Source organism: Drosophila miranda, assembly GCF_003369915.1.
Source record: "Drosophila miranda strain MSH22 chromosome Y unlocalized genomic scaffold, D.miranda_PacBio2.1 Contig_Y2_pilon, whole genome shotgun sequence".
In the NCBI taxonomy this organism is placed as follows: domain Eukaryota; kingdom Metazoa; phylum Arthropoda; class Insecta; order Diptera; family Drosophilidae; genus Drosophila; species Drosophila miranda.
The window spans coordinates 23,497,189-23,510,929 of record NW_022881614.1 but is presented as its reverse complement, the minus strand read 5'-3'; the positions used below and the strand labels follow the sequence as shown (position 1 = coordinate 23,510,929).

Below are 13,741 nucleotides of genomic sequence, written 5' to 3'. Positions count from 1 at the left end.
GCGCTTAGTCAAACAAATCTGAAGTTAAATATATGTGTACAAATATTTATTGAAACGAAAAAGTTGATTGTTGTTGTTTTCAAATATATGCCTACCATCTATTCCATGAAAGTTTATGTATTTTTAGAGCCAGTGATGTCCAGAGCCTCACTTGATGAAACCAAAATATACCTACATAAAGAAATCTGTTTTAATGTATAGTTTTTCTTTTTTTTTTACATCTATTTATTATAGTTTAGTATTGTTAAATTAAACAAAATTCTTAGAGAATTTCTTAATTATTTTATTTGTATTATCTACTAAGTTGTTGTAATTTGTTTATTTGTCTTTGATGGAGAGGGAGAGACAGATATTTGTTTTTGAAAATTGTTTAGAGTAGTCCTCTCTCTGTAGTCCTTTGTTACAACCACTTATGTAAACTTGATTAGACATTTGAATTTAACCGAACAATGTATGATTTGCATTAGTTTTCCTTCAACTTCTCAGACCGCAGAAATGAACGAATGAACTGAACGATTGATGATTAAGTTTAGTTTAAGCTAAAATTACGAGCAACATTTGCAGCAAATGGAGTTTCAGACTAAGCCTAATCTGGACCTTTGTTTATGATTTTTCACACGTTTCTTTTCGTTTTCTTTTCACTTTCATTTCATACAACCAAAAAAAAAAAAAAAATAAAATAAACTAAACTAAAAAAAACCACAAAAATATCAATCGAATCGAATCCTCCCATCACAAATAACAAATCAATGAAAATTGACCATAATCACCAACCCAATCAATCACCGAACACCTAATCCTCCAAAAATCACACATCCTCCACACACGATCACCACCCACGATCACCACCCACTAACCAATGAACCAATGAACCAACCAACCACGGGATCTCCTTTCATCTGATTGATCTGTTCGATCTCAGACCTGAGTTACGACTTCAAGCACAGTGTGTTCGGCAGCGATGACGTGGACCAGGACTCGGACAATAACAGGGAGCGCTTCCACTGTGCTGTGTGCAACAAGAGCTATTTGCGCAAGCGTCACCTGCAGCGGCACATGCGCGACGAGTGCATCGGCATTCCGCCGCGCTTCAACTGTAAATTCTGCAGCTCCCGTTTCCGCCGCAAGTACCACATGGTGCGGCATCTGGTCTCAAAGCACGGCATACCGCCGGCCATCGCACAGCTGACGACAGGCAGCGGGTCGCGCACCTCGAGCGGTCGCGACAGCACGAGCGGAAGTGTCATGGACCTGAAGGCCGGAAATCTGGGCCTTCACATGGGCGGCGACTGCGGTGCGAGTGTGGGCAGCGTGGGCTCGCTCAACGACTGCGAGAGCCCCAATCCCGAGAACCTATCGCTGCGCAAGGAGAACTACGAGAACGAGAATTTGTCCGGCTCGCGTTGCACTTCACCACTGCCGCCACACATGGTGTCGATACCGACCTACGGGCTGACTGGAGTCATTACGGCCATCTCGGCAGCTGCTGCCGTGGTCGAAGAGCAGGCGGCCGCAGCCGCCGCCGCTGCTGCAGCTGCAGCCGCAGCCGCTGAAGCGGCAGCCAAGAACAACAACGATGTCGGAGGAGGAGCAGGCGAGCAGGCGGCAGAAGGCGCCGTGGGGGGATCTGCAACAGAGTTGAACATCAAGCCGGAACCGGTTACCCCCAGCAAGGTGCAGCACCTGATGAGCGAGGATTGGAACATGAAGCTGGGCCTGCAGATCATCTCGAACTCGTTGCTCAAGGAGCGATTGATGAACACCATGCCATTTGCTTATAACAACAATTAAAAGGAGATCGCCTATCAGAGCAACCAAAGTCATATGTTCTGTCCCCCCACCCCCCCTGTCTACTATACTTAATTTATTGAAACTCGAATCTCGAAACTTCTCATCTAATTTTGTCGAAGAGTCAGCTCGCCATATTTGTAGGCTATAAATGTATATTTAAATGTATTTTAACTTGATTTGTAACTCGTATGTCCCCCTACCATGTAAGCTTGTGTGAATCTCAGCCAGATATTCCAGACATTCCGATCTTCAAAGACGAACCTCTTTCGAAGATCCATTTTAATTTATGTAGACTATGTATTCTTTTGTCGCAAGCGAAATGTGTCTTACAATTCTCTTATTACAATGTTGAAACACGCCATCTCGAAAATCGAAAATTGAAAATTGGAAATCGATAATGAAATCTTTCCTATAACCGAAACGAACTTGAACCGTCACGAATTTGTATTTATATAAGGATTTCCTATACGCCCGCCCACATCCAGCGATAGGATGGAATGGGATACATGTATGTTTGTATGTATATGTATCGAAACATTTGTTAGTCACGTAAGAGAAAGGACGAAACCAAAAACGAGACAGGAATCAAATCTTCTTACTACAAGTTGAGTAATTCCAGTTTGATTGAATCCAAAAAAGAAAAACAACTCCAAAATACTCAACCAACGAACCCAGCTCCCCCCTGTCCTCTCGCAAAAGAAGAAGAGGACGGTGCTGGGGTGTATTTTGTAATTTTAATGCACCTATTCCAAATGATATGCCACCAAATTGTACGACTAGTTAAGTTATTTTTATACCATGTACTCGTAGAATGTAGACCTACACTTAATGCCTAATATATCCAAAGTCCAAACGAAATAAAAAAAAAATTATATTTTTTAACAAAAAACAAACTAAAGAACCACAGAAATATATTACATGTATGTATTTAATTACAGCCAAACGGGATGTTTATTGTTCCCTTTTTAGGCATTTTTCTCTTCTATTTTTCTCTCCCCCCTATCATCATCATCATTTCCATCTTTTGTTCATTCCTCCTGCTCCACAATGCTTTCGTTTTTGGTTTCACATTCTGTTCACATTCCCCTACCGTTCAGTTTTCTTTCGTTTTCTGGCGATTGTTGTGCGAATTTTCACTAACCTATTTTATTACTAAATTTCTTTTAGATGTCTCTACAAAAACTGTTGTACTACCACTCCACTACTCTACATCTACTACTACTCCAAAAAAAACCACTGCCTACTACTCAAATACTACTATCTGTGAGGCGGCGGCGGCCAGAAGGCATCTCTGTCTGGGGACGTCCGTCTACTGCAGCGATCGAAGCGCAAAGAAAACAAAAGTCTGTCACTTACAGTATTATCTACTATATCTACTAACTTTTTTTATATATATTCCACGATATATATATACATATATCTTTGTTCTGTGTAAAACTCTCGCCTCGAACTGTTTTTTGTCTGGGTTCCAACTACCTAAAAAAACACACACACACAAACACCCCCCCGGTACTGTGCGAAACGGAACTAGAAGGAATTCTATATCCTATCCATATAAAACTGAATCTCTAGTTCTGTTTCGCATTGTATTGTACCCTGTAAGCATGCTCCCAAACATACCTCGTGTATCTGTCTATTTCTCTCTCTCTTGCTCTCACTCTCTTGCTTGGGTTCTCTCATGTGTCTGCTTTCTGTGGCGTCTCTGTTGTGTGTGTTGCGTGTGAGTGTCCTTTATGCGCTTTTTGTTCTGCCGAGCGTTTTTCTAACTTCCAATTTCTATCTTTAAAATTACACCTAGATCTACATCTCCATTTGATAATGTATTTGTGTGTCTTTCGATGAAATATTAAACAAAAATAAATTATTTAACACTTGATGTTTTTTCTTACACAGACTTATTCTAATACTTAAGAAGGTTCCATCTGGGTTCTTATATCATCTACATACATAACATATACATACACATATACGTATGTCTATGTCATATCTATTGCTGGGATGATCTTTTTATAGTTTTAAGCGATCTAAATGTGTTTTATATATATATGTATATGTATGCATACATTTTTCGTTTTCCTTTTCGTTTTTTTCCCCGTCTAAATAGTTAATAAATTTTCTTTTGGAATGCTTGAGATGTTTTTAAGTCATTTTATATATGTGAATTTATATTAATTGTTTTTTGTTTTTTTTTTCCTGATATTTTATTTGTAGATTAACAAACTTGACTTGCTCAAAAAAAAAAAAAATTAAGAAACGCAGAAAATATCAGCCACTCAGACAGATAATACAGTCAGTCAATCACGATTATCTGCTAATAATTTAGAATATATTCAGGAATCAATAAACAACGAATCATTGTGAATCATGCGACTCAACTCACGAACTCAATCACTTCCACCCACCCACTCACTCACTTCCACCCACTCCTCTGTGCGTGTCCCTGCTCCCCACCAACGTCCCCTCTGGCTCCCTCTCTATCTCTGTCTCTCCCACCTCTCTCTGTCATGCACACCCATTTACATTTACAGATTTCGTCCTGACCTGGTACCAGCACGCCTGCGACCAGTGCGGCAAATCCTACAAGACCCGCAAGAGTCTCAGCCGCCATCGTCGATTCGAGTGCCGCTTCACGACCGAGCGGCCGATCTTCCAGTGTCCCAGCTGCAACTATGCGGCCAAGCGGAGCGACAACCTCACCAAGCACATCAAGACCCATTTTGCCAAGGTGAAGAAGGACTTCCTGCCGCTGGCCTTCCAGATGCAGGCCTCCGGCATTCAGACCAAGTGGGAGGCCACCGCATAAAGGGGCTATGCTACACGCGCCAGTCCGCCAAAACCTTCCGCTTTCGTTGAGGTTTAGTTTTTACGCCATTTGCACATGCAAATACCATTAGTATTATACCCTAAGTTTCAAGCGCGAACTAGCCAGGACCGACTGCAATGATCCACTGCTCAGAATGGCCCTCAAGGGACAGTTTCGTGCCGGGTTTCTATTCGGGATTTCAGTGTGTTTTGCCCAATTCCTGCAATCATTGCAGTCGCGTTCGGATCTCATAAACATTCGTAATTTAGATTAAGTTAAGCACGGATTTTTTCAGCCACCACTAACTTATGCTTCTAACTTCAGCTTGTCTGTCTCTCATTTCCTTTAAGTTAACTTAAGTTGTTAGCCAAGTAAGCCAAAGTCCAAACAAAACCGAAACCAAAACGTGAACAAAACTAAGTCAGGGAGGGAAACACAACACTACTGAGAGTAGTCGGGTGGGTGGGGAAGGGGAAGGGGGGGGGGCTGGGTTGCCAACCCAATTTGCATTCCTAAGAAAGAACGAAACAAAAGTGAACGAAACATTTTTCGATACATAGTCCTAGTCACAAAATTAACTGACTAACAAAACTTTGTAGATGATAGTTCGTAGACGATCTAAGTTCCTTTGCTAGCTAGGATTATGGATTACCTATAGACAAGAAGGATCTCAAACAAAAGACAAATGAATCGTAACCAACAGTACAATTGCAACTTAACTAAACAAAAACTAAACATAACTGAACAACAGCAAACACACACACACACACACACACACAAATAGTTCAAATATATATTTACAAAGCAGCCAAAAACAAAATTAAAGCCCAACTCTACAGTTAAATATACATGCATACTATATACATATATACATAGATATATATTTTGTGAACCTTTAAAAAAAAAAACAAAAAGCAAAAAAATGTGAAACGAATTTGTGACCAAACCAGAGTATAGAAACCGAAACGATATATAGCTAGTGATGTAAGCCACTTAACCACATATATATAGATATTTATATATATTTTTATACTCGAGAGCCGTAACTAAGTATTTTTATATGAATATTTTTGTAACTCGAATAAAATAGTATTGAAAAAGAAATCGTTTCAATGACTAGGGATCTGTCGCTGCATCATTCCCCCAATCCACTCTACTCTCCTCTCTTTCCGTCTCTCTCTCTCTCTATTTATCTCTTGTTGGCCAAGTTTACTAAACATGTTTCTTTGCAGACCGACCCATATCAAGCACCATCATCATGATCATCTTCAGACAAGCATCATCCCACAGCGCTCATTCAAACCAAACAACCAACCAATAAAATAAAAAAAGCCAATCTGCAATGCTGCTAGCTCACGCTTCAGCATGCCACCATGCCACGCCCACGCCCAAAAAACACAAAATACAAAATATTAAAATTCAACCAAACACCCCGCAACACAAACTAACTGTAAATATCACAAACTTTTTATTATTCATATTATTGTTTATACTGAAAACTTATACAAAACTTAACTTTCTTGCAAAATATTTTTCTAAACTTAAAAAAAAAACCAAAAACTTTACTGGAACTCTTGTTAATTTTTCAAAATAAATACGAATTTATCGAAATATACGAATTTCCTCTGTAGTTGTGTAAGCAGAACGCCCCAGACTCATAAGATATATATCTCTCTCTTTCTTCTCCTTCTATATATTTGCTTAAACATCCTCCTTTAAAGCTCCAAGCAGCTACGCATCCAACTCGAGCCAGACCCCGCCGCCGACTGGCACTTCGGCGCACTCCCTGATCCGCGACTACTGGTACGAGCTGAAGTTCTCCGATCTGTTCAAGTTCATCAACCCGGACGGACGGTATCAGTGCCCGAGATTCAATTGCCTGAAGAGCTACAAGGACGCCAGCTCCTTGCAACGACATATCAGGTGAGTGTCGGGCATACCATATGCATATGTCTATATCTATCTATCTATATCAACGTTTCCCTAGATATGAATGTGGTGGACAGAAAAAATTTCGCTGTCTGATGTGCGGCAAAGCATTTTCACAAAGCTCCCACCTAAAGCGGCACCTTGAGTCCGGTGTCTGTGTCAAATATTACTTATGAGATAATGTGTTCTTTAAAATCAATTAGAATAAGCGTTATCCCAATAGGCAGAGGATCAAGCAATGATCGAATGACGTGAAAAGAACATGAACATTGAACATGAATATATATGTATAACAAAAGAAACACGCAACACAAGAAAAAACAAGAACAGAATGATATATAGAACCATTAGCTAAAGGAAAAGGAATTCAAAAACAAAAACAAAAAACAAAAAACCAAGAACAATTACAAATAACAACAACAAAACGAATTTATTGGATGCCACATCATTTATAAAGAAAGGGAAAACCAACCAATCTATATATACATTATATATGATGATAATTATTGTTGAAACTGAGCATTAAATAAGCAAATGGAATACTTAGTTAAACGAGTTGAAAAAGAAACAAAAAACCAATATTGAACAAGCTAGAACAACAATATATACATATATAATTAAATTATATATATATATATATATATATATATATATATATATATATATTTAATGCTCAGTTTCAACAATAATTATCATCATATATAATGTGTATATATATAATTTAGTTACATTTTTTTTCTCTTTTATATATAAATGCCGCTAGGCATTACTTCGCGGTGCGGGCTGTGGGGTCATCTTTCTGGCTTAGTTTGTCCGGCTTCGCTCCAGCCTGCGCAGCTCCTTGTTCACGCTTGCTGCCATGTAGGCGACCGCGTTCCAAGATTGCTCATCGGCTAGCATCTGGTCGGTGAGGGTGTCCACACTCACTTCTGCAAGCGTCTCCCCTAGCCTCGTTCGTTCTTGCGAGAAGCGGGGGCATACAAAGAAGACGTGCTCTGCATCCTCGTCGACTCCAGGCCCGCAGCAGCTGCAATACGGGTCGTCAGCATGCCTAAAGCGATGCAGGTACTGCTTGAAGCAGCCATGCCCCGTCAGCAGTTGGCCCAAATAATGGTCCATTTGGCCGTGCCTTCTTCGCAGCCATGGGCTAAGCTGGGGAAGGAGACGTCTGGTCCACCTCCCTTTTGCCGCTTGGTCCCAGCGCCGTTGCCACTGGGCTATAGTGCGCTCTCGCCGCTCGCTGGCTACCTCCACTCCGCTCTGCCGCTCAGCTGCCAGGAGATCCAGTGGGACCATTCCTGCCACAATAAGTGCGGCGTCTTCAGACACCGTCCGGAAGCAGCATGTAACCCTCAGGGCACAGCGTCGGTATGCGCTTCTGCAGTCTCTGCTGTATGTGGAAACCATCATTGCTGGTGCCCACACTGCTGATCCATATAAGATTATGGAGGTGACCACCCCAGCGATGAGCTGCCTGCTACGCTGCCGTGGTCCCCCTGTATTGGCCATCATCCTGCTTATGGCCGCCGTTGCTGCAGTCGCTTTTGCGCTGGCGTATTCCAGGTGGGCCTTGAAGTTCAGCCTCTGGTCCATCATTACCCCTAGGTACTTTAGCGCAGGCTTGGTCCTGATGATCGTGCTACCGACTCTCACGCATGCCTGCTCGACCTTTTTTCTGCTGCTCATTAGCACAGCCTCCGCCTTCTTCTCCGCCAATGCTAGCCCGTTGGCTGCGAGCCAGGCCACTATCATCCCGACTGCTACGTTGGTTTTCTCCTCTACGTCTCTTACGTGTTTCGACACTGTCACCAGTGCTATGTCGTCGGCGAAGCCCACCAGGGTGCACCCTTCCGGTAATGTAAGCCGCAGGATATCGTCATACATCACGTTCCACAGTATCGGCCCTAGGACCGAGCCCTGTGGGACGCCTCCGGTGATTTGGTGATGTTCTGCTCCTTCTTCCGTGTCGTAGATCAGGACGCGGTCCGTGAAATAGCTTCGCAGAGTCCGTGTGATTTGCTCAGATATACCCCTCCTGGTCAGGGCCTCTAGGATGCTCTTCCAGCTGGCAGAGTTGAAGGCGGTTCGTACGGCTAGTGTACATACTAGGCAGTACTTTTTGTCGCCTCCAGCCCATCGCGTTCCTGCCATGGCTTCCCTGGCAAGGTTTGTCACCATCTCGATGGCGTCAGTGGTGCTCCTCTGCTTGCGGAACCCGAATTGGAGGTCGGAAAGTCCGCGACGCTCAGCCAGTTCCGCCTCCAGTCGGTTACATACCATCCTCTCGAAAATCTTGCCCATGGTATCCAGCATGCACAGCAGCCGGTATGACGATGGGTCGTTGAGCTCTTTGCCTGGCTTGGGTATCAGAACCAGCCTTTGCCGTTTCCATGCTCGTGGGACTGTCCGCTCCGCTAGGCACTGGGTGTACATTGTGGCGAATGCTTCCGGATGGGCTCTAATTATGCATTTTAGTGCTGCATTAGGGACTCCATCTGGACCTGCCGCTTTGCCGATCTTCAGCTTACCCGTGGCCTCCAGTACTTCTCTGGCAGTGATGATGGTGGTGGTGTCCCTCAGGCTAGCTCCTTCTACCCTAGCTTCCTCTTGTAAGGGTGTTTGTCTAGGGAATAGGGTGCCGACTATCTCTCTCATATGCAACGGATCCTTGGGCATAGGCTGTCTGTTTAATCTCCCCATGACTAGTTTGTATGCTCCACCAAAAGGTTCCGCATCGGCCGCATCGCAGAGCTCCTTGAAGCATTTGAGTTTGCTGCTTCTGATGGCCTCCTTCAGCTCTTTTCTTTAAGCCTTGAATGCCGCGCCATTTCTGACAAATTGGGCGGAGCCTCTTGCTCGCTGGTAGGCACGCCGTTGCCTGCTTCCTCCGATCTTTCTTTTTTTCATGGCTGCATCACAGGTCGCTTTGACGGTCCTGTAAACGGCAAGCGCGGATGCTTCAGCATCCCCGGCGGCTCTTAGGTTTTCTGCTGCCGAGAGGAGCGCGGCTCTGCTCAGGCTTTCCTCCTTGTACCCGGCCTGGAGCGCCCGCTGTATCCTTGTTGTGTTCCTGGGTGCAAAGGTTTCCGTCATTACGGCTAAGTGGTCGCTATGGGTGTAAGCACTCAGCACTTGCCACTTCGCGTGGCGTGCGAGCTCTGGGCTTGCAAAGGTGAGGTCTATAATAGACTCCCGCCCTGCTTTGCTGAACGTTGGTGTGGTTCCTGTGTTGAGGAGACAGACGTTCAGGCTTGCAAACTCGTCCAGGAGCGATGTCCCACGGGGTGTGTTCTTGGCGCTGCCCCAAGTCGTGGCCCAGGCGTTAAAGTCGCCCGCTATCAGGACCGGCGATTTGCCTCGTGCGTCGTTAGCGATGTTGCTGATGATCGCCTCATACTCCTGCTGCGTGAACCTTGGTGCTATGTAGCAGCTGTAGACAAAAGTCCCGCTGTGCTTAGCTCTCACATATCCCACTCTGGATGCTCTGTGGGTAAGCTGGCCTGGTTGTGGGCCACAGCTCCAGATTGCTGCTCCTCCGTCTGAGCTTTGCTGCCAGACTCCTTCGTGTTTTTTGCCGTACGGCTCGCTGAGTAGCGCTATGTCGATCTTCTGCTCCAGGACTGTTTGCGCCAACAGATCCTGAGCAGCTCGGCAGTGGTTTAGGTTGAGCTGCAGGAGCTTAACCATCAACCAGTTTTGCTAGTGCCTTCTTATACTCAGGGCAGCTGCGGCTGAGGGCCGAGTGGGCTGCTGAGCGGACGTCTCCTGGCTTGCCAGCGCATAGTATGCACATTGGCGGGTTGTTGCACTGGTTGTGCTTGTGCCCCTCCCCACCACATTTGTAGCATGCATTGCTTGACACAGGCCGCTTGGATCTGCACCTGGCTGCAGTGTGTCCATAGGCCATGCCCTTGAAGCAGCGGGTTGGCGCAATCCGTTGCCGCACGCGGCACATCGTGTATGTGTATGTATATGTGTGTGCAGTCAGTGAACATTTTATAGAATTTTAGTAAAATGGAAAAGAGAGAAATAAAAAAAAAACAATATATATATATATATATCTTTTATATATATAAAATTTTCTATTCCTTAATTTATTTACATTTTTGTTCTCTTTTATATATTTATATATATATATATTTACAAAAATGTAAATAAATTAAGGAATAGAACAACAGAGAGGCAAAAGAAAACAAAAAAACGTTAAGAACAAAAATTAAAAAGTGAACAAAACAAAAAACAAAAAGCAACAAAAAAAACATACACGCAAGGAAGCTAAGAGCAAAACAATTTTAGTCAAACTAACCAAAACTACGTAATTTTAGTTAAAATATATAAATAATATAGAAAGCAAAGAAAGGAAACCGGAAGAAGGCGAACCATAGTGAAACTAACAAATGAGAAATGAGAGATGAGAGAAAGCATAGAAGCGAGAGGAAAACTAAAGCAAAACAGAATACATATAACGTACTGTGTTTATTTGTTGCCAAATATATATCTATTATATATATATTTCTAATATAATAATAATAATAATGATAATACCAATGAAACCCCTCTTGTTATGCCACACACACGACCGCAAAATGTGCAGAACGGAAGAGTGAGGATAGTCCCTGACCGGAAAAACAATAAGGACGAATCAAGAAAATCATAAAATCAACGTAACGAAACGTAATCCATATACGTTATGAGTATGTAATCTGTTGTTAGTTTTGTGTGGGACAGAGACGGAGACGGAGATCCCCCCCAGTACATAGGCACACCAACACACATGCTGTGTATGTAGAGGTGAGTCATCCGTGCACTCTATATACACAGCAAAGGATATATACATATACACGTGAGTTTTATAAAGTCAGAGGTGGTCAGAGGTACATGGTTCCAAGAACAAAAAAACAAAAAATAGGAGAAAGAGTTTGTATACATATATACAAAACATATACATATAAAAACCAACACATATATATATATATATATGTATATAGAATTATATATACTGCTATATTAGCAAAATGTTGTCTGTTCAGAAAAGGAATATAGAGGGGAAAACGAATGTTGTAATTGTTAAAAAAAAAGAAGTCAGGCTGAGGGCCGTGTATGCGTGTAATTGTGTGTGTGTTTGTATGTGTGTTTGTATGTGTGTGATAGAGAAGAGCGTGTCAGTGTGTGTGCCAATTGGAAAGCAAGTTTTTGTACTAGAAACAAGAAATATAACATTTTGTGCCATTAGAAATTCTCCACCAAAACTGAAAAACTGCAAAAATTCAATGCTGCATAAAGCCATAGAAGAGATCGAACCATATACTCATATATAAACATATATGTATGTACAACCAGTATGATTTGTTGTATTCGCAGAGGAACGACGAGGATTCTGTTGCAAAAGCGTAATTTAGTTTTTCTTTGTTAGCTTTTGATTTAGTGCAATTTTGTTGAAAAGTGACAACTAAATGCTATGAGAGTGCCATTATCAAACAAATTTTAATATATGTACATGTAACTAACAGATAAATTATTGAAATTATATGAGAATATATTGTATGTATAACCTAAGCGGAGGCAACTAAAATATTTTATAGTTAGGAACCAGGGGAAGGGAGTGTTATAGATCTGTTGTATATACTATATATATGTACATATATGTATATATGTATGTACATCTGTCTATACACATATGTATCTATAGAGCGAGGATAATATTGTTTGTTGCTTGTTGATTGTTAATCCTTGGGTTGCAGATAATAAACAAACCATACATATACATATATGATAAACACAGCCACACACACACATATATGACAGTACAATAAACAGAATAAACAGATATATATATATATATATATATATATATACGGCAATAGAAGCATTGAAAACTATATGAACTCGAATTAACTAGACAAATTATACATACCATTAAGAGCGGTATATAAAACGAATGAAAATCAATTATAGAGAACTACTAACTGCAGTCATAACTGGTCGACGAATAGCTCCCATGCCCCCCTGAACTGGCTGAATCGATCTTTTAGGAGGATAGCATCACCACTTCATGTCCGTCTGTTTGTCCCTACGAAACGCTGACCCCCTTCGCTGACGCTGACCAATTTGCTATGTGAATCTGTGCATGTAGAAAGCTATTATATATACCTACCAATCCACCGAAAGTTGTAGCGGAAGATCAAGATAATTCCTCTCCTCTAGCTGATCGGAGCGTATCGATCACTCGTCCCTAGATCCCTAAGTCAGTGGAGTTTTTGGAGCTTGAGTCGACCAGCGTTAGAACTTGTTCACTTCCCCCCGCAATGCATATACATATGTATACTAATACCAAAGGCAAGTTTTTGATTGATTCAATTCAATTTGGTTACAAATTTTGTCAAAAATAATCAAAGATAAACATCGAAGTGCAATAATACGAGTATTTCAAAGGTTCGTGTCGACGGTTTGTCTTGTGCCACTATTTGCCAAAGTCAATTTCTGAAATGAATAGTCTCATAAAGAACAATTTTTAAAATCCAAAGACGATCAAGACAGGTTGTGGGAGGTAGGGAGGGCGGGACGGGGACCTTTGAAGCCATCGGAGATTGAGGCAATAGGGGAAAGAATCGTTTTCCAACTAGTTGAAATTTATTTGAGAATTACTATTATCCGATTACCTGCATTATTTATGTGCTTATTTTTGTTAAAATAATTCACTAAGATTTGTTGCGAGTAGCTAAATTATTATTATTATTTCTGCTGTTAAAGTTATAGGCAAATGAAACGAACACACGAGTATGGGACATGAAATGTTTCGGATAAATCTTTTGTTGAATCGTTTTCCTTAAATTAGTTTTAACACTGTTTTACACATATACAATTATATCGTTTCACACTAATTTAACCAGAGAACTCCCTATTTTTTAACTTTTGTTATATTGTTATGAAAAACGAAACAAAAAACAAGCAAAACAAAAAATTTGCTTAAAACTTTATAAGTTACAAAATAATGAACAAAATATACTCCAAAGAAACCAACCAAAAATATATATATATATACACACACATATATACAAGGACATATACATATACCATATACATATACCATATATATATACCATATATATATACCATATATATATATATATATATATATTTTAGAAAAAATGAACAATCAAAACCAAGCAGACAAGAAACGTTTTAGTGAATGTGTATTTGAAACAAAGAAATTGCGAT

General features: G+C 41.4%; 1 protein-coding gene across 21 annotated transcripts in view; it reads left to right on the top strand.

The window, feature by feature from the left end:
* Positions 1-13,741, top strand: part of LOC117185802 (longitudinals lacking protein, isoforms N/O/W/X/Y-like) — a 144,406-nt gene that overhangs the window by 99,176 nt on the left and 31,489 nt on the right. For 2 of the 21 annotated variants that reach the window (XM_033397021.1, XM_033397025.1), the window contains exon 6: positions 6,316-6,517. The exons of 15 other annotated variants lie outside the window; for them this stretch is intronic. In XM_033397021.1, the coding sequence (XP_033252912.1) occupies positions 6,316-6,517 (202 nt within the window). Of the gene's footprint in view, positions 1-922; positions 2,581-2,958; positions 3,135-4,319; positions 4,610-6,315; positions 6,518-6,581; positions 7,067-13,741 lie in introns of those variants that run through there. 4 more of the 21 variants (XM_033397023.1, XM_033397028.1, XM_033397027.1 and 1 more) reach the window with 4 other exon arrangements.